Raw genomic sequence first — 24,642 nt, 5'->3', positions numbered from 1 at the left:
AGGTGATATCACAAAGAAGGCAAACCATGAGTGTAATAATGTCTGGCTCATAGTCCATCCATGTATTTGTGTTCACACTGTTTTTAGCACAGTAATTCCTCTGGCATGGTTTGGGAGTTATTGAACATCTTTAGATGCAGCAGCAGCACCTACCCAGATTTTCATGTAGCTCAGGAAAAGCAAAATCGATGCAATCAGATTTGTGAGCTGGCTCAAGAAGGTGCATACACAGATAGGTAATAAATAAAAGGAACTAAACATTATCCATCGAATTTCTAGCCCCATATTACATTGCATGAGTAATGGGGGCAACTTCCAGTTATTCCTCTCACTGAACCGGTGCCTGCTAGAGTCAGCAGTTTAGGTGCCTTCTCCTTTTCTTTGAGCTTTCTAAGAAAATAAATGATGAGGGAACACAACCAACCACTTTGAACAGGATAATGTGACCATATTCTACTACTGGCGACCTGAACAAGTGGCCTCAGATAGCAGTAAAAATGTTAGCTTAGCATTAGCTAAAATGTTACAAAGTTCAGGGTCAGCTTGTGCTATTCCTCACCGAACTAAATTTGTGTGTGTGGAACCGAAAACAGACAAGAATTAGCAGTGGTACAATTCCCCCGATCCACTAAAAGAAGACAAATCCAAACTTTTTACAGACAACAGAGAGCAAGCATCTACTCATCTGTCCATCCACCCTCCCAATTCACCCCTTGACCTTGGAGACAGAAAAAAAAACACAACAGAGAACAGATCTTGAAATTTAGGTGGTGAAACTCCATTTCAAAAAGTTTCTGTTAGTGCACTGGGGGTAATTGTTATGTCCTACGCGCTCTGCTCACATGCTCAAACACACCTGACCTTTATGAGAGAGGCACAGATAAGAGCTTCACAGACTGTTCATAAATTACTTCACAAATATCACATGTCACTTCTTCACATCATCCTCCTCTCATCTATACCTCGTTCGTAAGGTTTCAGCTAATCCTAAACCATTTTAGTTTATTACTGCAATCTCAGGCCGCTTGTTCAGGTCGTCCTCCCGTCCCTGGTGGCAGAAGTCAGAGCTATGTTGACATCGTCCCAAATTTTTGCGTGACAGTCTGCTTTCCTATATCACTTATTTAGCCCCAAAAAACTATGAGAAAAGGGAAGACACTTGCAGCATAAGTCTCAAAGTGAAGGAAATAACCGGCAGTTTTGCCCACAATTCACACAAGGACAAGGCGGGTTAAGTGTCTTAGTAAGGCCACGACGAACATCCAGAATAGTTCGTTGATACAGACAAGCTGTCCAGTTATCTAGTCAGGTTTTTCCTCTGGCTAAATATAAATAAAAGTGTATCAAACTATATCAGGATTTTATTCAGACATGAGACACTTTAAATGACAACTGTAAAAGGGGCCAATGAGACTTCCTGTTTTGGCAGCATCACTCACTTGGACACCAGGGAGAAGGCTTCAGCACACACAGCCGGACATGGCACCAGCTTGATCATCACATGCTCTGCAGCAGCCTGGAAATGCGCCCGTGTCACTTTCTCCAGCACTGACGCCAGGGTGGCCACATCACCAGCCTTTGTGCTGGGGTCTCCGCCTGCTGTGTCCAAGATGTTTCCCCCGTGCACCACAAGCAGCAGCACGTGGGTCTTACATTTCCTCTGCAGAAGGGTTCAGTTAGAGTTGAAAAGGAGAGGCTTAAAGGAGAGACTCAAAGGGAGGGAAGGAACAGAGGCAGGACAAATAACCAGGTACTTGGTGAATATACTGAGAGGCTCTTATGAATGTAATGATCCTACCTCTGTGTCTTCCAGTCCTTCAATGCTGCTCTGAGGGGCACAGCGAGGACCACCCAGCTGGTAGAGACCCTCTGCAAAGAGTAAAGAGGGAAGCAGGAAGGAACGAGAGAGGAAGAATAAAAACAGAGAAGAGGGGAAACAAAGGGTCACTGCAGGAGCAATTCACCCAGATGCACTGACAACAGAAGCATAAATGGATATTGATCAGTGAATATGGTCAATATTGCTAATGCCTCTTGATCTCTCTTCAATGTTACTACAAACCTGGTGATGGGCTTATGTACCCTTAGGCTCTAATGGCACAACCATAAGATTCAGAATTCAATACTGACAGTAAACAGCAGGAGTGCAGTTGTTTTTCTGCTGCAGTGTCTAAAGCCATCAACTGTAATTGGATTTTGGCTTCTATGATGCAGAAAAAACAGTGGACTTCTTCTCGAGATAAAAGACAAACGGATGGGGACATTTTTTTCCAAACTGTAGCGACTAAAATCATCTCTCCCTCTCTTTGTGCGGTGCAGCACATCACGGGAACCTGGCCAAACTCATTACCCTCTCCGGAAGCCTCTGCACCCTGTGTGATCTTATTCCTGAGCTCCCTCCTGTCTCTCTTTCTATTTTCTCTCTCCGGGCTCAAGGCATAGCTCTGTGCTTCACTTGCGAGTTGTTTATTTGGCCTCCTCGTCTGGGACTGACTGTCATGGGAGGCTCGCAACAGACTCACGCACTGTCAGCTCCCTTCTACTCCGTTCCCAGCCCACAGCCTGCCTCCGACTGCCTGCTTGTCTTGAACAGCTCAGATCACACAAGGGACTCAGCCCACTGCACTATTTTGGTCACAAAGTAACAGAAAATCAATGGAGAGAGGTTTTTTTTCCCTGATAGAGGGAGGTAGGGCAGAAAAGTTCCTCCAAAAACCTTGTCAAGTATTTTAGTCTGCAAACACTGCTGGAGAGGGAAACATTGTGGGATATGACAGGGAGCAGAAAAATGTCTTGTTTGATAAGAAAGTTGTTGTGCTTGTATGTGTGGGACTAGATCATTAGTGTGTTTTTGAAACCCTGTTTTTTTTTTGATGGAAGCCTCTGACTGACATATTTATTGTACATATTTGCTGTGAATGTCTGCTTCTTTGCACTGCCACCTCTTCCTCCAGCTCGTGTAATGTGATTGGCTGTTGTTAGACGTATGTACACTATACTTTTATACAAGTAGCTTTTTTTCTAAAATATTTTTTAAGAGGCATTATGGCTTTAGGGATAACACTTTGGTCCAGACTGAAATATACCACTAAATGGATTACCATGGAGTTTTACACAGACATTCATGGTTCCCAGAAGATGATGATTCCCTGGCTTTTTGTCAAGCACCACCATGTGGTTGACATTTTGGGTTTTAGGTCAAATATCTTCACGATTGAATGCATTGTCATGAATCTTGCTTCAGACATTAAAGGTCCGTAGTGTATCAATTCAGATGATGGTTATGATCCCCTGACTTTTTATCTAGATCCATCACCATTATCAGGTCAGACCTCCTACAAGATTTTTGTGCCTAATGTTTACAAACATATGACAATACTTTGAAAACTGCTATAATCTTAATATCATGTACTGCCAAACAGCTGCAAATAAAATGATTTCAAGTGGGAAGGAAACACTTCAAGTTGAGACCAGTCTTCAAAAAATTTCTATTTGACCATTTTCACAAGAATAAAATCCCCTGAAACAGCGTGTGAGGCATGAAACTGTCACCCGAAACCCAGACAAATAAAATTATTTTACACAGGTTACAGCGGTGCCTTAGAGCAGAAAGCTAAAGTAGGTTTCATTACAGGTTTTACAGACTACAATTTCTGTGGTTGATTGAGTGAAATATGATTTCTCTGGTTTGGAGGACAGGAAATGTTCTAGCTACATTCACTGTAGTTTAAATTTATTATGCAATAAAAATATGAAGTCTACGGATCTCGATTCAATCGTAACTTTATCCTTAAAGAAATTCTGTTAATTAAGTGCAAAGAAAAAGTGCGACTTTTTTTTTTTATCCCTGAATACAGTAGATATACAATAATACAATGTTCAACAACACTTAGACACAGCCAATTCAGGAAAGGCCCTGCTCACACATCGCATTGTGTTAGAAAATGTACTGACTGCCAATCTGCAGCAAACAGCTGCGTTCAGCAGATTGAAAGGAAGACAGTCAGAAGAAATAGCAGAGCTACACTCACCTTATAATTTGTGAAAGCAGCACACATGCTGGGATGCTCCATGAAAAGTGAGACATTTGTCTGATATTGGACCAAACTGACAAAATCATCTTTCTGCTGGTGCAGCCCAGCGGCATAAAGCAGCTTCCTGCGGTTACAAGGCCAATTGTTTGGGTTTTTTTTTCCTCCTGCAGCAGATTTGTGCTGCTGCTGCAAGGGGATTCTCACAATCTGTCTGCTTTTGTGTTTTCATTTCTTGTGCCTCCTCTCAGAGGTCTGAGCCCTGCCAGTCAATATGTGCTTTATCAAGCTTAATGGTATTTAGCAGCTCTCTCCCTGCACTCATTCTCTCCCAACAAATTACCTAACCTGGAAAGTGCCCCTCGGAAAGTTGACAGTGCCATTGTTCAGCTGCACCACTGCCATTTCCAGTGGCTAAAGCCCAGTCAGACACACACTCACAGCAGGTACACACAGTGCATCTGTTATCATACTTCAGTCTGATGTATTTCTTAACTTATCTACAAGAGAGAGGAGGAGAAAATTGACCCCGGAAACAGGGATGTGAAGAATGAAGGGCTCAACAGAGAAGTCTACTAGATGGGAATGAGAAGGGATGAAATATTGATCTATTGATCTTTGTTTGGATCCCTCTTGTGTGTCATTCTTGGAGCCCAGCTATGATTTAAAATGTCATTTTCCCATAAAACTCTCCTTTTGTCCCCAGCATACAGAGTTTTTGTTATCTGTTTATCTCTTATTCCTCTCAGGTCTCGACCAGTTCTATCGCCATCACACATTTGTCACCTTCGATCGAGCAGATGGGAGAAAGACAAGAGCAGGAAGACGAGAGTGGGAGGCAAAAGACTGCATTCATCATCAGCGAGATTGGCTTCCAGACTACAGATTTACATCTTCCCCGGGAGTATGAAAATGGCAAAATGCCCTCAAAGTTTCCTGCCTGCTGGAGTGTGAATCGACTCATTAGAGAGCTACAGTATCACGGTGAATCATCTGTCTTCCTGGGAAGACGTGCACAGAAAACAGCAGCGTTGGCCCCTTCTTGCAGTTTGTTTTTGCCTCTAAACCTTTATCCTTTAATTCAGCAAGACATGGCACAAACTCAAGCAACATAAGATGAGATTTATGTTGCAGAACAAAGCCTCTGACTACAGTTGTGAGGTTTGATTACGGACAGTTTCTAGTACACAGACGCAGGGCAATAATCAACTGTATGTCTTTATAAGAAATCGTGATAAGTGGTAATAACACTGAACAGGCTATTAGAAGTGTCTGTTATTACAATAACCAGCTCTGGCCATGAGTTTTCACTGCCCACCCGATGAATGTGTGACCACAATTAATCATTCTTTTAGCTCTGTTTTTGGTCTCCACTGGGGGAAATATCTGCCTCTTTAGCTGCTGAATTTGCAACCAGATAGTCACTGCTAGCAAGGTCAATTTATTGGAGGTTTTTCACTGAAGACAACCGTCTGCTGCTGGAGACATTGCTTGTTTGAGTGGCAAAGAGTAAGATTGCTGTTAAGTGGCAACCTCCATGACATCACCCATTGGTTGTGAACTGCCGTTTTGAAGCCTCGTGTTTGTAATTTAGCCATCGCCATCTTGGTTTTTTGAAACCAGAAGAAACCATATTAGGATGAGGGTTGATCTGATCTGCTCTGTACTCTGTCCTGATTATCAGGCATGTCGTTTACTGAGGTAATAAATCAAGTGAGAAGTAGAGACATTTTCCATTAGACTGTTTAGACTTTTTGCAACCAGTGGAGTTGTCCCCTGATGGTCATTACATAGAAATGCAGGTTTAAGGCACTTCCACATTGGCTTCCCTTTTCAGGGAAAAGAGAGTCTATGTCCATTTTTATATACATGGTATATCTATGGTTGCTGGGCATAAAACCAAAACAGTTAGCTGAAAGAGGCTAAAATGCTCCATAGAGTTGAGGGGAACAATGGAGTTGGGTATTATTTACACTATACTTTTATACAAGTACCCTATATACACTCTCTATGTACATTCTGTGTCAGTTCATCACGAGTGACCCTTTCATATAAGACGTTATAATACACGTTATAAAGTATTTACTCCCAAACAACTGCAAGCTTTCTTCCACAGGGTGCTGGTAGAGTGAATGACAAACCACTGGTATAGAAGATCAGTTACCATACGACAGATCTGTAGAGGATATGAGCTGAACAATATATTTTAATATTTATGTGTTTCAGGTAAGATGCATGCATGGAAAATTACACAGAAAGGTGAAGAGGTCATGTATCGCTCTGCTGTGACTCAACAGTGTGTGTTGTTGAGGAGTAACAGGTTAAGGTGCTCATTTGGAGGAATGCTGTCTCCTGAGTGGGTGAACAGCCCCCTCTGACCCCTGGCATAGTACAGGCATGCTAACACGCTCAGCCATCTGTTCACTGCTGTCGGCATCAGGGTCTGTGTTGGCCTGCTACTGTGAAAAGACCCCAGGAGACGCCACCAGCTCCTGTGCATGACAAACCTGCTGACCCCTCCCCCCCAACACACACACAAACACACACACACACACACACACACACACACACACACACCGTTAGGCGAAGCGGCACATAAAATGAGTCAGACACATATACATTCAGACACACAGTCTGTCCCAAACAATGCCAGCTGCTCCCTGTCTATATGCTGTCACCTCTGTACTGCAACAAACACTCCCACACAAACACACATACAAACACACACACACACACACACACACACACATATATACAGCAGAAGCAACAGAACATCAGAAAAGGGTACAAACAGTTGAAATACACATCCATATATCATATCCAGATATTTACAGCCAAAAGTCAGAAAGAAAACACAAAATATCAGAATTATGGGTAAATTGGGAAATTATGAGTGTTTTAAGAAGTGCAGTCAAATTTGGATGCTTGGGCAAATATGACAGAGTTGTACCACAAACAGGTGCAAAACACAAAAGTGACAAAGAAAGAAGCTACAAGAAGCTACCTTAAAGGAATAGTTTGACATTTTGAGAAATATGCTTATTTGCTTCCTTGTCTGAAAATATCTGTAAATACACCAGGAGATGATTTACTTAGGCTAGCATAAAGAATGGAAATGGGGATACAACTAGCCTGGATCTGTTCAAAGGTACCAAAATACTAGTACATCTAAAGCTCACTCATTAACATGCAATATCTCGTTTTTTTGTGTCAGTATAAAGTCACTCTTTATGCTAAACTTACTGGCTGTAGCTTTTGACCACACAGACATAAGAGTGATATTGATCTTTTTATCTAATTCTCAGCAAGATTTTGAACTCTCTCTCTCTTTCTCTTATCTCTTTCAGACAACAAAAGAGTAAAGCTGATAACAAAGAAAATTGTGAAATTTAGAATATACATATATGTACAAGTACATATATGTACAATGTGTTGTGAAACGTATTTATTCACTGATGGGATTTTAAAAGAGAGAAAAAAAAATTGTATTGGATCGGATCAGCATAAGCAGATACAGTCAAGTAAATTTCATTCATATAGCCCAAGGTCACACATTCATCTCAGGGGGCTCACAGTTTGTAAAATAATATGACCCTCTATATACTTCAGAAAAATGAAAAAAAAAAAAACTTATGTGAAAAAGCATGGAAAAACATCAGATAGGGACAGAAATTCAATAGGTGTTTTATACACAGAGTGGAAAAAACTGATTTAATTGCTGAAATGAACTCAATATAGTACATAACATCATTATCAAGTACTTTTTAAGTGTAATAAGTTGAAAGGTTTAAGTGGTATTGACCCATTTCTACCTTTAAGTGCTACACTGACTGTGTGGCCACAGATGCTGCATGCCAATTCTGCAGCACATAAACACTCACAACACTCAATCAACATTTGTAAAGGGTCAGGGAGTGTGTTAAACATTAGCAGGGGAAATCTATGGAGAGCTGAGAGGCATGGCGCATCACAGTTTTGTTCCTTTTCATTTCATACAGTTGTTCTCCTGCCTCGACTTGACCAGAGGGAGGTGGTGGGCAGAAAACTAAAAAAATGTTCGGATGTTTTCGGTCTCTCTCTCTCTCTCTCTGCATTTATTCCTGAATAGAGCTACAGGGTGCTTGCAGAAAAGAGAGCTCTGGTGCTTCACAGAAAATGGAAAATCATTCTCCCATTCAATATATTTCTCTCCGGGTCACTTTGTGTGGAAAATTATTCTCATCATATATTCTGTTAGCTGGAAAAAAAAAGGGTCTGTGTTGGGTTGTTTGGCAGGGCTTATCACTTAGTCATCTCCACCAAACTGTCCGCTTCCACTGACATTGCCATTTTAGCTAATGTTATCCCAGCTTGGCAGCACACACCAAGGAAGCAGCCAAGTTGGAGTCAGGAGTTTTTGTTTATCATGGAGTCAGTAATTTTCGAAAAAGATCAGTTATGTAACATGGCTATTTAGGGTCTGACTACATTATACAGCATCAGTCAGTGAATGAAGTGGGGTGGGGGGAATGGTGATGAAAAGAGCACAGCGTAAATATACTGATAAGAGTGTTTGTATAGTGAGCAGATGGGGAGCCTGAAAGAGTGGTGGCTGATGTTAGATCACAGGACATCACAATGAGCAGAGATGAAGAAGAAGAGTACAGTGGAAAATAAGGGGCAGCTGTGCTCCAGGCATTCCTCTCTGCCACTGAGGTTTCCATCACTGTAAGTCGTCTCTATTGGAAGAGAGAGTGTTTACAGTCGCCCGTGGCTTGTGGAGTAATGAATGTAGCGAGCCAGAGTGGGAAAAATATAAGTGGTCTTTTCCTCTTATATAAATATAAGACCATGATGAGGTGATGCGATGGGAAGGGTGTTGAGGAGCAGAAAGGCCAGGGGGAAATGTGTGCTTTGAGAAGCTGAGGAGAACAAAGGCGGGAATGAAGGAATAATCAAGAGAAGAGGAAGAGGGGTTATCAGAGGCGCTTTTGAGGTACCGACAAATACATGGCGTTCAAAGGGTAGTAGATGTCACAGCTCAACTGCTACACAGTCCAGCTGCAACTTAAAGGTTTCCCACACATCACATTTTTTAATTACAGATAGATTTCCCATGCAGGGAAACCACCCACTGTTCTGCCTTACACAACACCACAATCTGATCCAGTCTTCTTCTCACCTCTTATTGTAAACCACTAGCAATAGAACATAAGCACTGAGGTAATTTAACAAATGGGTAGCTGTAGCTGCCATGGTCATTAGTGACTCATTTAATATATTTTAGCATTGGCAGATAAATATCACAGCGTACCTGCAACAGAAACTGAGCAGACAATTTAGACACATCTGTAGGGGCTCATTATGTGCTAATGCCTGAATACAACTGTATTTTTAAAAGTCAGTACTGACTTCCTTGAGAATTTAAAGCGCTATAATCAATATTATTTTATTAACAATGGGTGAAATAACTACTTTTATGTGACAGCAGTTACTTGTAATGATGAATCTTCTTTCTGCTTGCTTTGGTTTATGCAACTCTGGCCCGTGACGTTATTGTTCAGGTACCGCTTTTTCGACCACAGCGGGCAGCTGTAAAAACCCACTGTACAATACATGCTCAACCACAAAACAGCAGATAGCCAAATACCCTTTTACACCAAAATTAGCAAGTGTGAGTAGGTTTTTTAAATGCAGATAAACCCACTAAAAAAAGGCAGGATGGAGCTCACTCTTTCAGCCATGAGCACAGTATAGCTGCAGTGTTTCTGGAGTAACAGGACCATGCTGGGCAGGTTACAGGTCTGTTTATAGTGTTTGTGCTCCAAAAGACCTCACTGCACGGAAAAAGGGCAGAAATTTGCATGTTCACTCTGGTGTTGTGTTTACATCAATGCTGATCAGAGCCGGAGCCGATAAATACCCTACGCCTACTGCAGGCCTTTGGCCTGGGCGTGAATGCCGATTGCACCCTTTTCCACTGCTGACAAAAGCCAGATGTTAGTGGGTTATTTGACCAGTGGAGAAGGGGCTAAAGTTATAGCTGGTGAACAGAGTGGGGCATTTAACAGCTAAAGAGACAGATGTTCTCTCAGAGGTTGGTGGAAACCAACAACAGAGCTAAAAGGAGAGTGCAAATTGAAATTATTAGATGGCCAGAAATGTTGCTACATGTCTGCAGGATAAGCAACTCTTTGCTAATGGTGTGTGTACAGCTTGTTGCCTTGCCCCCCGTTGGTCAAGAAATCAATTAATGCAGGTTCAAAAAAATTTGCCAGGGTACTACAGAGAACACACTATGTAATGGCGACACTATTCATACATTACTTTCATAAAACACTTAATTGCACCTCTCTCTCCTTTGTTTCCGGTCATTTCCACATTAATACTATCTAATAAAAACTAATTAAATAAAAACACACTTATTTCCACTGGTGCAATACAGGGGATTTAAAACATTAATTAAAAATTATGTCTTAATGTCTAATGTCTTAAGCTCATTATGATATCACAAATCAGTCTATAGATTCCCACATGACCAGCCACCTCTGTTGCAGCAGCTGCTGTCAGTGTTGCTTTAAGATCTGTTTTTGATGCTACACCCAGTTTCACCAGGCTAACTTTATGTCTTTAATATTCCTGTGCTGCTCCCACGAGTGTAGAGTGTAAACAAACATTAAGAATACAGAACCTCGGCAGGCATACGCACATTTGTATGCAGCACCATGCTGCGGCATTTCTATTTTCGGTAAGTTTGATTGTTGCTACTTAAGGATGAGAGACCAAGTGAGAGAGAGTGAGAATGCAATTACCAATACTTTGAAAGTCCAAGTAAAATTTTAAGCAGCAGTCTCTGAGCTTGAAAATGTACTGAAAGCACCACTCCTGTCTTTTCTTTCCATGTCACAGAATTAAATTTCACAGAGATGAAATCTCTGTATGATAATGGATTTTCTGGAAACAAATTTATGGGACATTACTAGTGTTTGCACACATGCTTTAGCCACTTCAGTCACGTGGTGTGATTGAAATGTGAAGCACCTGTTGTTCCAGACACAGCCTCACATTGATTATATTGCAGGAGGAACATCTAATCGGTGCTGCCCCTTTCTATTTCATAAAGAAGATGCTCATCATGTTTTCATACATTATAAAAGATGAGGAGATACAGTCTCAGTTGGTGTCAGTCTCAAGAGACTGGGGGGACATTATGACTACGTGTAATGTCTCAGTTCAGCGTCTCCCATTATGGATAGATTTCAGCTTTAGACCCCTACAGACACCATATACATCACACACTCCATTTAAGGTATCATATCCCCAGTCATCTGCTGCAGGGTTATTTTTTTTCAATGGGCAGTGAGTACACTTAACTTCTCGAGCACCACTGATGTGTGGACCAGCTCCAGCACCAGACACCCTGTCTTTAATGGAGAAATGGAGAAAGAAAGGCCCTCGTTTTTTCTGATCTCACTTCTGAAGCAGGAGTCAAGAGCCTGTACATTCACAGTAACTGATGCTATCACAGTCCTTCTATCCTATCCAGTAAACACTTCTTTTTAGCCACCACACTGCTCAGTAATATACACGTGTTGTCACATTCATTGTTTAAAAAATCAGTTTGTTTTTATCGTTCAAACTTTTGATGTACTTATCGTCAAACAGCCACATTTGACTACAGCAGCTGTATATCTCAATATTTTATATTAACAGTGACTACATGACTACATATATCATCATATATATGTCATTGCTGTGTTCACATATTAGCTATAAAGTATGCATCTAAACTGGCCATTAAATATCTTCATAGCATAACTCATTGTACTCTACTACTGCTAAAGTTGACCTGAAGATAATTTAGCCAAATTGATTGTATCAATCTTCCTGGCAGTCATACATAAGTTTAATGCCTCACTGCAGCTCTGTGACAAAACACTGTGCAGACATCCCAAAAAGGAAATTTCATGGTAAAAACAACAAAGAGTTGGAAGATCCCCATGTGCTTTGGCCAACTCTGACTGCCGAGACCTTGTATCTGCTTTGGCTGAAGTCTAAATGCAATTTTAAATGGAACTAGGACTGCAGACTTTCCAACAAAGTCATGCTACAAAGGTATTGATGAAGGATTATCACAGTGACCTGATTCTTCCAACATGAAAAAGACTAGTATTGAAGAATAAGGCTGTTGATCTTTGATATTTTTGTTTCTGTCAACAAAGCCCATAAAAACACCAAAACCAACAGTGTATTAGTCCACAGCTCAATACCTTCCAAATTCCCTATACCCAGCTGTGGCACTCAGCCCCCATCCTAATCATTCTCACTGAAGACATAAAGTGCATTTCTTAGGAACAATTTTCTATTGCAGATTAAGTCACATTTGGCGCCAGAGTGAATATTTACACAGTAGGATGTGAACGCGGGAAGGAGTCAAAATAAACTACAGTGCCCATGTTCATAAAAGGTACATAATCACAGTGTACCCATTTCTTCAGTTACTACCACATGACTTGCTGCAGCATCCCTGCAGGAGCAACCTCTTTCATCTCTGCAGGACCGGACTACTCTCCCACTGAACCGCAGTGATTAAAAGCATCCACTCCAGTTTGTCAAACCTCAGAGCTGACCTTCACAACAAGAGCCAGTCCATTTATCAGTAAACAAAAACCAAAAACAAGTGCCATGCTCTCAGCACATGGCCGCCAGAGGTAAACACAGTTGGTAATGAAAAGATGTAATTACCAGTGATTATGTCCTGTATGGTAAAATTGGTTCTGACTGTTTATTGCTGACATCTAGTTTAAAGCTATACTGTTTTTTGTCCATTGTTATTTTGTCCAAGTCCTTGTCTGATTAAGGAAGGAAACCTAATATAGAAAACTACGGAAGCCAAGAAAGGCCACACTTCCAAATATTTTTTTATCCCGTTATCGCGAGATAAAAAAGCTTATTATCTCAAGATAACAAGATATTATCAGGGCAAAATGATCTTTTGTTATCCTGTGAAAACAAGATATTATCTGAAGAAAACAACTTTTTGTTATTCCACGATAATGAGATATTATTGGGAGAAATTTTTTTTTTGTAATCCTGAGATAATTAGATATTATCGGGAGAAAACAATTGCTTGTCATCATTTTCTGTTTTCTCAAGATATTATCCCAGTATCTTGAGATAACAAAAAATAATTTTCTCCTTATAATATCTCGGTATCTCAAATCTTTTGCCATCACACAAGTTTTCTCCTGATAACATCCTTGTTATCTTGAGATCAGGGAATAAAAATATCATTTGCAAGTATGGCCATGTTATATATGGATCTTCATACACAAATATGACATGTTGATAACTAAAAACACCACTTAATCATCACACAAAAACCATAATGGAGAGTGACAAAAAGGTTATAAAACAATGATGGCAATTTACTCCTGACAACTTTGATCAAATTTTACTCTCTTACATGAAATCCAAATCCCCTGCTGTGGGAGTTCAACTATTCTATTACAAACCAGTGATCTGCATAAATCCCAGCACTGATTTATGATCTTTGAAGACACAAACTGAGCTTTTATTATTGTGTCTGAAAAACACTTTGCTGTTAAATCTCTGGGTGAGTGTAATTCAGTTACTGTGGTTGGATAATCACACCAGAGACTTTGATAAATGAATCTAATTGAATATCTTTCTCACAGGAAAAATTCATTAGGAGAATTGCTTAAAGTGAATAACGAGGACCTATATGAAAATACACTGAAATATGATCTCTGACAGCATCTGTTTGTTCCGTTGTTCAGGATGATTCGACTTACAACACACAAATGGAACAGCTTTGGACGTTCTTTGATTTGGTGAATTACGTGAGAAGCTTCTTCTCAAAGACAGGATTAGGAAAAGTCTTTCAATCTGGGGCTCAGGCAAAAGTCAAGAACAGCAGCTGCCATGTTATTTCTCAGGACCTTGAAGTGAGAGCAATGAGGATTGGGACACCCAATACTAAACACAAAAGGAAATCTCTAAAATCAAAGGAAATTCTGCCCGTTGAGTAAGGATGAAAATCTTCCCATATTTCGCTCTTTGTGCCTCATTAACTCATTTACATCTGAAGAACTGAGCAAGAATAAAGAGAAAAGGAAGCTGAGCATCTACATGTATCTGCATTCAACCCATTTGTAGTCTTGTCAGACTTTGTTTGAAATTCGATGCAAGCCTTAAATAGAAGTGAAAACCAGCAGAACCCCTTTGCTCGCAAAGAGTGAATTTTATTTTAATTGATGCTTTAGATGCGCATAATTGAAGTGAGCCACAGAAAGAGCAGAGGACGAACATAGATATGCATGTTTCAAGATCAGTGTTCCTTCCTCAGGCATCACCGAGCAAGGAGAAGGAGCACTGAGCTTGAAACGCACTGCGTATCTGCATGTTAAATCTCAGGCACCCCTCTGTTGATCTTCTTCTCACTATGTGCTTCTGTTCACTCATGCTCATCCAAAGCCTGAATAGCAAAACATTCACATTTTGCTAGCAAGGATCATCCAGACTGTTTCACTTTAAATCACTCTCTGGACTGTGTAGATTTTTGATATAAAAGCCGTAAACCCACATGCAGTAACCTTTTTAATAGTATCATGATATTGAAGCACACCAGAGAAATAACGCCCACTGCAGCTCTGTATATGTTTTTAGCCTCTTTTAGCTCATTGCTTTGGTTTTTCCACCCACACATTTACTGTATGGTTCAGTGCTACAGCTCTCATTGACCCCCCCTACCCCCTTATAAAAATATATGCTATTTCCTGCAAACAAGCTCAGACAAACTCAGTGTACAATACCTGCTCAGCACTAAATAAAAAAGTGACTGAAAAAGGTCAAGTAGCTTAAGAACCAGTTATTTCTTCGAGGAGATGTTGGAGGAGATGTTTCAGTCAATATTAGAGACACTGTATATCAAGTGGCCAGAAACACAACATGATGCTCTGCGCCTGCTGTGTTCAAACTGGGAATAAACACGCAGCCTTTGCTTTCATTTCATGAGACTGAAAACATAACAGCATTAAGCAATGCACTGTACTGGCCAGTCAGATACATGGGAGCACAGATATCAGGTAGAATAAATTGTAGCACTGGTCTAATTTCAGAGTTTACTTTGGAAGAAAATTTGCAAACGTGATAATCTTGTTGTGGTTGTGGTTGTAAAATTGCACGTCAAAAAAGAATAAATGTCTTTGTGTTTGACAGGTCTTCAAACTAATTTGTAATCCAGTGCTGAACTGAACACACACCTGGAGGCTATTGTAGATCTGAATGTAGTTCTCGATCTACAATTTCTTTCTGCCGCCTAGTGGTCACAAATGACTTTTTAAAATAGAAGCAAGATGTCTTTGAGCTGAATAGAATAGCAGTTTTAAATAGAAGCTACAGTCCATTTACAGTCTACCCACCATTATCATCAGTCAGTGGGTTACTCTCACTCTCATTCCAGACAATTTGAACCTTCATTATGGATGTGTGAGCAAGCAAAATGCACACCTCTGTTGTGCACACATGAGTGTCTGAGTGTCATTGAAAATGTGTGTGTGTGTGTGTGTGTGTGTGTGTGTGTGTGTGTGTGTGCAGGATGTACCATGTGACTGGGCCTCCATGTGTCCCAGAGTTTCGATCTGCTCCACCAGGTCATTTGAGTTCCACTGACTCATGCCCAGCAGAATGGCGCTCTTCCCCTCCATCACATCTGCTGGGACACACACACACACACACACACACACACACACACAGATGAGAAAGACAGTACAGCAAAGACAAAATCCCATTCCTCTCTCTACATATCAGTAATATTGCAACTCATTGATCTTGAAGCTCAAACTGATCAAAGCTAAACAACATTAAAGGCCGTGCAGACCTACAGTTCATCTACTTCTTCTCTGGTGCTTTTTTTCCCCTTTAGCAGGAGGTGCACACCACTAACACAGTTCAGGTTTGTGGCAGCTGAGCGTGGTCTCCACTTCATTTAAATTTGGCTTACCAAACAGTACGTGCTGCTCATGCCAACCTGAAGAGACAGCTTAATGTGCAGCAAGTATACAAAACAACAAAATGACACCAGCGAGCTAACAACATGGCAAACAACAAAGTCTGGTAAACACGTACATGGCTTTTTAAATGGAATAACTATTGTTCTGCCTTTGCCAACGCTTGCAGGCTGGCCAAAGATGAAACCACAGATTAAATACACCCTGCAGTCAGAGGTGTACCATGTTTATTAAGCTGGTCTACCAGCTGTTTCTACTAGTACACCATCCTCTGTGAGAGGCTTATTACACCTTCAGCCGCACTGCCGGCTGTTTGATTATTAGCTGATAGAGATTCAGTGTCATGTGCTGCCTGCACTGCATTTAAAGGTACCCTGTGGAGTTTTCTTGTAAACAAACACACTTATCTTTACATTCTGTGTGAAGCTGTGAGACTTAACACAGGTAATTTGAAAAGTGTTTTTTATTAATTCAATGAAACCTGCAGTGTTTATGTCCACATTTACATCAGCTGCCAGACTTCCTCTTCCCTGCCTTTTAGTGGCCCATTGATATGAGCCAATTATTGGAAATCAACTGTAGATCAGTCGTTACAATCATGAGTTACAAACAAAACAAGGACTCATTCATCAGAACATTGCTCAAAGGAGAACTACGGTTTATTACAACATTGGTTTAATTTTCGTAGTTCTGGCCATCAGCCCCATATCTGCAGATATCTCTCTGAACATGGCCATAATGCCAACAAATAGGTTCTTCAGGGAAACAAACACTAGCAGTGAAAAATGTTTTAAACAAATCCCCATGTTAGGAAATGTATTTGTGGGAGAAAGCAAAGGTGAATGATAAAATCACCAAGTCATCCTCGACATTTGGGGTATACTCACTTTTACTTTTATCTCCAAATAGAGTGGTACGTAATTTGGCTAGACTGTTGGCTTGTTCACAAACTTCATGATTGTCTTAGTATCTTTAATGAAATTACATTCCAACCTGTAATCAACTGTGGCTTCACTCCAACAAGTCAACCCCGACAACCATTAGGTCGCTTGTCCCTATCCTCGGATTCAAACGGTAAAAGTGCATCAGTGGCCGGCTTATTGGACATTCGCTATCATGGTAACAATACTATTACACAGTTAAGGTTGGGGAACGGTCATAGATAAAGGAAACGAGACTATGACTTTGTCACGTGACTTCCTGCTTTTCTACTGTCGTCCTACAATGAAATTAAACTACAAGTTGTAATAACCTTTTTCCACAGACGACCTGTGGGGTCGTTTTTTTAGGGGGGACGTTCTCCTTCACCCTTACGATGCACCCACACAGTCAAATGGTGTCAAGCCCTATTATTACATCACAACTGGTGATGTCAAGTCATTTACAGCAGAGCTCCACCCAAATTAAGCCTAAGCAGAGGTCTCAACAACCAGAAAAACCAAAAACCTGCATGGGCATGCATTGCCTTTAAAAAAAAAGAAACCATCACAGTTTCACAGTAAATGACGAGTTCTGCTATATTTGTGGAGTCAAGTGAAAAGAAAAGCCAGGTGTGGTTCAGCATGACCAAAACGGTTGTCTACTCGTCGCAGACTGCCATCCAAGGCGGTCTTAGACAGGATGAGTCATGCAGGAAGAGACCCCACTACATGACATACTTCTCTCCTCTCTCACACATTCCTGCCTGGCAGCTCTGAGAGACTCTGACGCAGGTCTACGCGGCCTGTCCATTTGGATCACACAGCAGCCGCTCTACTGGTCACAGTTTGTCTTTCACTATCTGCTCTGACTCTGTCCTCCTTGAAGCCCTCTCGTCCCTCCAGTCAGACAGGACTGAGCTGAATGTAATGATGCTGGGACATAATACACAAACTTGCAGATTCAAACATACACAGACAAGCACAAAGAAAATGGAGACACGCAGAGAGGTGAATACTGGATCTGAACAAAGCGTTGCAGGGTGTAAGAAAGCCTGTGTTTGGACAGGAAGGGAATGCAAATCAGGCTTTGCACCAAACCCTGAAAGCTCGGGCTACTGAATCATCTCCTGGAGGGAGTGCTGCCAAAACACAAGCTACTCTAAGAAGCAAGATGTCTTTGAGCTGAAAAAAAAAACTACTTACACTAAAGGCTACCAATCCACAGGAATCAGATGCAGAACAAACAAATAAAATGCACAGATAATCAGGAGATTGAAGCTGCCAGGTCTCCTGCTTTTGGAAATATATGAGAGAACAGCAAAATCCGATTTGAACAACAGGCAAAGAGAGAAATAGAAGTGTGAGATCTACCTGCAGCAGACAGCCCCGAGGGAGAGGAAGGAGATTTAGAAACATCCCTCAACCTGTCAGCTCAGAGTGAATAAGTGTCGGAGTGGAAGAGAGAAGAATAGGTGCTGTGATTGTTAAACAATGACTAAATGGCCTTGGTTGACCTCTACCACTCCAATTTTATAAATTTCTCTGTTTCTTGACCTCATCATTATGCATTACTTGTAGAGGAATTACTACAATGCTACTTCTGGCTTCATTTTAGGCCCATTCAACTTCCTATAATGCACTATGAAAATGAGATTGCTTATGGGATTATCCTGTAAAATGGCATAAACAGGATGAGTCTGTCAGGTAAGTAGGCTACCGAAAATGGATTGTATTGAAACACCACGAGTGTAGCTCACACGCAAACAATATATACATAATTGACTTTGGTGATCCCCTGACTTTTCCTCCAGAACCACTAGCAGGTCAAAGTTTTCAATTATACTGTGAATATATCAACATCTGCATGATGGTCTACAATTGGTACAAGTGTTGCTGGTCCACCAGTAGCATTGCTCATAATTTACCGTTTAACCCACAAAAAGTATTTTGACCGATTAATACTATCTATTAAACATTTCAAATATCCAGGGACATCAGCACCATCTGAGCAGGTATTCTCCACTGAGGGTCGACATGTTGCTATTTCTAAAGCTGTTCATTATGCTGACGACTGATGGAGGCCTGGTCTGTTTATTTTATTTTGAGGTTTCATGCCAGTCCAACTCTTTGTTGTTCGAGCAGTAGCCTGGCTGTTCACACCAGGAGTGCATTTCTCTTCACGGGTCATGAAGCGATTCTGTTCCTCTGCTTTTTTAACCACACGTAGAGCTGATCTTTATAAAAACCTCATGAATTTATAACAGAGCTTTTTATGTGATCACTTCTTCTGCAACAATGAAGTTAAAAGGACTATCACCTAGTGTGATTATCTGCCAGGAAGGGCTTCTTTCCTGCCTGTGTGTGTGAGTGTGTGTGTTTGTCTCGCTCTCTGTTTAGATACTGCAGATGGTTGCAGTCCACTTTAATCCCTGTGTATTGGTATTTTTCAGTGGGTTACAGACACTCGTTTATTCTAAATAGTAAATTTTAATCTTGTTGGTAAAGGGTTAACAAGTTGGTTAACAAGCATCTGCTATTGGTCAGAAACATTGACAACCACAGATTTTAGTTTCTGTAATGCTTCCATGAGTTTTTATAAAATGTTTTATGCAACCTGTTTGATTGGCCTACTATACATGGCTCAGTATGAAGGGTTTTGTCTTCTCTACACATGGTTTTACACACTGTCATTTTTATCTACACCGTATCTCTGTCCTCTGTCATATGCGACAATTTGTAACACATTTATGCAAAAGTTATCCACTGTAATTGATTCTTTTTTATAGTGTGCTTCTGCAACTCTGCCACAGCACTTTATGCAAGAATATTTTTATAGCTCACTGGCCTGTATAATTTCACATACTTCTTTGTTTATGTTGAATTGGTTTGATAAAACTTTAATGTGTATTGCCATTTTTATATTGCTTTTCATACCTGTAATCTCCATCCCAAATTCCCACCTATATTTTCTTATTACCCCTGAAGGAGGATCTCTTTTTTTATGTTCCATGAATAAGAACACTATATGTTCTGCATCTGTGTGTCAGTGTCTTTGTTTGCGCAGCACAAAATGCAGTTTCATTCAAATCAAACACTGCAGCAGGTGATTTCACTCATCAACAAACTTTCAACCATAGAGAAAAGAAGTAATCAGTGGGATCGCCACCTGCAGGGACTGGTTTGAAATAAAAAACACCTGGGCTTCAGTGGTTCAGTTGGTTAAGATTCACTGCAGCAGATGTTAAATGTTGGCAAGAGGTATTTTTTGTTCAATCAAAGCACAAAAAATAGCTTATGTTTGTTTTATTATTTGAGCTCTTGGTTTTACTTCCTAATAAAATCTTACATAAATCGGTTCCTGTTTAGGCCTAAGAGACCTGAATGAAAGTCTTTACCACCAGAATGTGAAAGCAGCACATTTTTTACTGGTTAAAAAACAACACATGTCGTAGAAATCCCAGGTATGGATCTGCGCCAAATCTTATTCTTTCTTATTCTACTGCACAACACAACATTTCATCCATATCTGCTCATAACTTCTTGAGATAAGTTGTTAAAAATCTATAATAGGGAAGCATTGAAAAAGCCCCCTTCCACCTTCAGTGGGGAACGCAAAAAGGTTGAGAAAAAAAACCCACACACAACACCATATTACTGATGAATCTATCCATCAGAAAAAAATCTGAAAACCAGACAAAATTCATCTTTGATTTACTCTGCTTCAAACCCATACAAATGTCATACAGATGTAAGATGTGAGTAACTACTTTTAGGTTGTAAGCCTTTGCCAATCAGCCCAGTTCTCACTTAGTAGTTACTTAGTTTGTGAATATCTGAGTTATGGCCTAAAACATGTTTTCTGAGGTCACAGTGATCTTGACCTTTGACCTATGACAACCAAATTTTAATCAATTCATCCTTGAGTCCAAGTGAACGTTCTTCCCAGACACAACGAAATTCCTTCCAGGTTTTTCTGATACATCGCATTGACGAGAACGTGAGGTCACCGTGACCTTGACCTTTGACCCTGGACCACCAAAATCTAATTATTTCATCGTTGAGTCCAAGTGAAGGTTTATGCCAAATTTCAAGATATTCTCTCAAGGCATTACAGAGATGTCACGTTCCGACTGACGGATGGACAACATAATGCCTCCGGCTCTGGCTGTCAACGCTGTGAACAGGGGCTGAGGTGGTGGAGTGGAATACTTTACAGACTCTTTTGAAAACCAATTCTTTCTTTCAGCAACAGCTGAGACAAACAAAATCAGGGGGAAATGACAGGCGCAAATGTTTCTTTGTGCTCTTGCATTACTATTTTTCTGAGGACCTGCTTTAGTTTTAGTGTGAAAGAGTTTTAACCAGTCCTCAGGCTTTTTCAGTATCAAGCCTTGTTTAGAGGCTTTAAGGTCAAGGTACAGGATAAGATTGAGATGTTTCTGAGCACAGCAGCATGAACAGGAGGACACTGAAGAGTCAGTAACCTTCACTGTAAAGTCTCATCTGCTGCTTCCTCATCCCTTCTGACTTTGTTTCTGACAGATGAAATGCTATAAACTGCCACACATGCATCACACTGTTCACACTAAAAACAAAAAAAGGAAATTCAAATGGAAGTCCCCATAAAAACCACAAATAGTCGTTTTTACAGATTGTTTTTTTTTTTTTGTTTGTTTGTTTGTTTTTGAATGGTATTTAATTAGCAGGCTGCAGTTAAAAGTGCTGGTAGACAGATTTATTTACCATCTTTATGCTAAGGTAAGCTAACTGGCTGTAGCATCAAACTGAATGGACAGATATGAGGGTGGTCTTGATTTTCTCATCTAATGCTAAGCAAGACAGTGAATAAACATTTTTCCAAAATGTCAAATTATTCCTCATGGTAAAACTGATATTTATATTGTATTGTGAAAACATAATTATACCTCCACCTTTCATGATGATCCTAATAACCTTTATTAACAAATTATGTAATTACATGTCATTACACATTTTCAAATATTTGGAATAATTGCATATAACAGACTTAGATTTATTCTGCCAAGCCAGTTTCCACTCACAAACACTGCTGAGTGAAATACAGCATCATAATGAGCTAGCTGCCTTGTAATAAATAGATGTCCTACTTGCATATAAACACAGTTTACCTCCAGTGGCAATTTATTATGGCATTAAACTGTGGGAGCAGCCAACACCATGAATTTCCTTTCAGGCCCAATCTGTCAATTCGCATCATTATTTAAATTCATGTCATCAAGTAACAAATCTGGATTAACACACAGTAAATTTGTCAGCAGCTCACATCAATAAACAACACGACAATCGAGATGGCATTTGCTCGAGCAGCCGCAAGGCTCATTCAGCCGTTGTAAAAAATGAGACTTTCCATCCTCCAGCACAAATACATGTAGTTTGAAATGCATCAAGGGGTTAACAGAGGTTGAATGATGCTGTAGGGGTGGAGGGGGTTGGAGGTGGCATAGTGGGAGGAAGAGAGGCATGATGTTTCATTTTTATTACTACGGGCAAGTGGAGAGCTGCTGGAATTCATCTGATTCTGTAGATGGAGTAAAAAAGAGGATGTGAAAGCAAACCTGCATGAATACCCCCTACTGTCGCCCACCAGTGGCAACAACACCCACAAAAGAGCTGAAACAATAGACACACTCAAAAAGACATACAGTGTGTTTATGAGATGACACCCCACAGAACATGCCTGATTTCAGACATTGAAACAATTAATCATGAAATGTCATCAAGAAATGTCATTTTATGAAGCTTTTCTTTATCATATTTCACACACACAAACACAAGTCTTCAAATCTCACAAATAAAAAACCAACACTGTTATCCTCAACCATAACCAAAGCCTGACTTCTCTGGATGAATCACTGTTTCATCTTCTTAAACAAATATTTGACATCTTCAATCTCCGTGAGTTTTTTCAGAAAACTGATTAAGATGAGATGGTTCTATTGGCTAAGTAAAGACATAAAATGTGAACAAAATACTGAGAGGACCCTGCAATATTTAGGCATGCACACATTGTGTGGAGTTATACCATGAAAGAAAATGCATGGTAAGCCATAAAGGGTCTTTATTCTGTTGTCTTGTTCAAAGTAGAACTTAAGAGGCTCCATTGTGTTTCTGCATATGGTTTCTTCAAACACACAAAGCTTCAAACAATTCAACAGCAGAAAAGTACATTCCCTGGATAAACCTAGAATAGAAATCTTAACCTTTTCCTGAGAATAGCACTTTGGATTTTTCTTTGCTTCTTTTAATATGAGCTTCAAATGTCTTGTTATCTCCGTTCTTTCATTTGAACAGTCACATTTGAGAGCTTCTGGGTCTGGATTATAGATAAATGGAGCTTTACCTGCCATTGGTGGAAAATGAACACTTTATACATTATACAGTGGAGGGAACTCTGTAGGTAGACGGGTCGTGAAGTCACTCAGTATCACTTCACGTCTATCTTTCTGTGTGTCTGCATGTTGGCCTGAGACTCTCTGCTCTGACAGCAGTCTGTGTTACACTTCTTTTCATTGTCACTGCAGGCCAGCTCAAGGGGGTCGTGACAATGTGACAAACTGATCGTGTGTGTGTGTGTGTGTGTGTGTGTGTGTGTGTGTGCGTGCATGTGTGCGTGTGTGTGCGCACATGTCTGGGGCTTTGCTAGGAGCAGCTGTGCAGATGTCTGAGGAGCTGATCAGCAGAGATGACAGCATCAAACCATCCAGCAAACAGCTGTGTTGCCTCCACACCACATCATACAAACACTGTCTGACACAAAACAACATCAGCTGATGGAAACTGAACCACACTCTCAGTTCTCAGAAACAAAACATGTGGATGTGGATGGATGTAACATCTGCTTCCCTATTTTACAGTAGGATATTTTTTTTGGTACTGACCAGAGTGAGCACCAGCAATGATAAACTGTTAAGAACCAAACGCTTGCTCTGATTTGTATTCTTATTTCATTTCTTTCCATTATCACTCAAGTTCATTTTATTTGTGTAACTCATTTATTAAATCATTTAACACATAAAATGGTTTTACAATCCACTCTATCCTTACACCAAAATAAACCCTTACCTTACCATTTTCTTATGTAAATCACAATTTTTATTTAGGGAAAGTTTTTATACAGCTGCTTTGACAGAAAACTCAGTATCTGCTCTAACACAGAAAATTGTCAAATGTAGAAATTTTGTGGCTCATAGATCTATGATCATCTAGCTTAGGGGACCAGAGTAGTCAAACAAATTAGCATCTCCTTAAATAAGCACTAGGCATTTTTTTCCAATGAGGCTGTCAGACCTGTACTTCACCCATTTTCACATCTCAGTCTGATCTTCAGGAAGTGAAACAAATGAGCAGTTTGTTTACAGACTTGCCAAGTTAGGACATAAAACCTCTGTGGCCATAAAATAATTTCCTGGTTGCCCTGCCCTGCTGCATTCTCCTAAAACTGGAAGACGACGTATGAACTGATATAATGAACATCACAAGGATGAAAGTCATCTCTTAATCCTCATGATCACTGTTTCATTTAAAATCTGATTGGCTGGATTACAGCCAGGAAAAACAACAGAAAATGTCAAACACTTGTGTCCTGCATCTTAGCCTTTGATCAGCATGCTGCAGCTGCACACTGCCACTGGCCAAGTACAC

At 40.3% G+C, this 24,642-nt stretch overlaps 1 protein-coding gene across 1 annotated transcript in view; it reads right to left on the bottom strand.

Moving 5' to 3' along the window:
* The window catches only part of pitpnm3 (PITPNM family member 3), an 88,475-nt gene that overhangs the window by 38,909 nt on the left and 24,924 nt on the right, over positions 1-24,642 (bottom strand). Inside the window, 3 exon segments of the mRNA XM_071496317.1 lie at positions 1,440-1,660; positions 1,799-1,869; positions 15,637-15,744. Coding sequence (XP_071352418.1) covers positions 1,440-1,660; positions 1,799-1,869; positions 15,637-15,744 — 400 coding nt within the window.

The sequence above is a fragment of the Trachinotus anak genome, unplaced genomic scaffold (genome assembly GCF_046630095.1).
Source record: "Trachinotus anak isolate AG129_WGS33_773 ecotype Australia unplaced genomic scaffold, CSIRO_AGI_Tana_v1 ptg000014l, whole genome shotgun sequence".
Lineage (NCBI taxonomy): Eukaryota > Metazoa > Chordata > Actinopteri > Carangiformes > Carangidae > Trachinotus > Trachinotus anak.
Note: the sequence above shows the minus strand (reverse complement) of the source record. Positions and strands in the feature narration are given on the sequence as shown.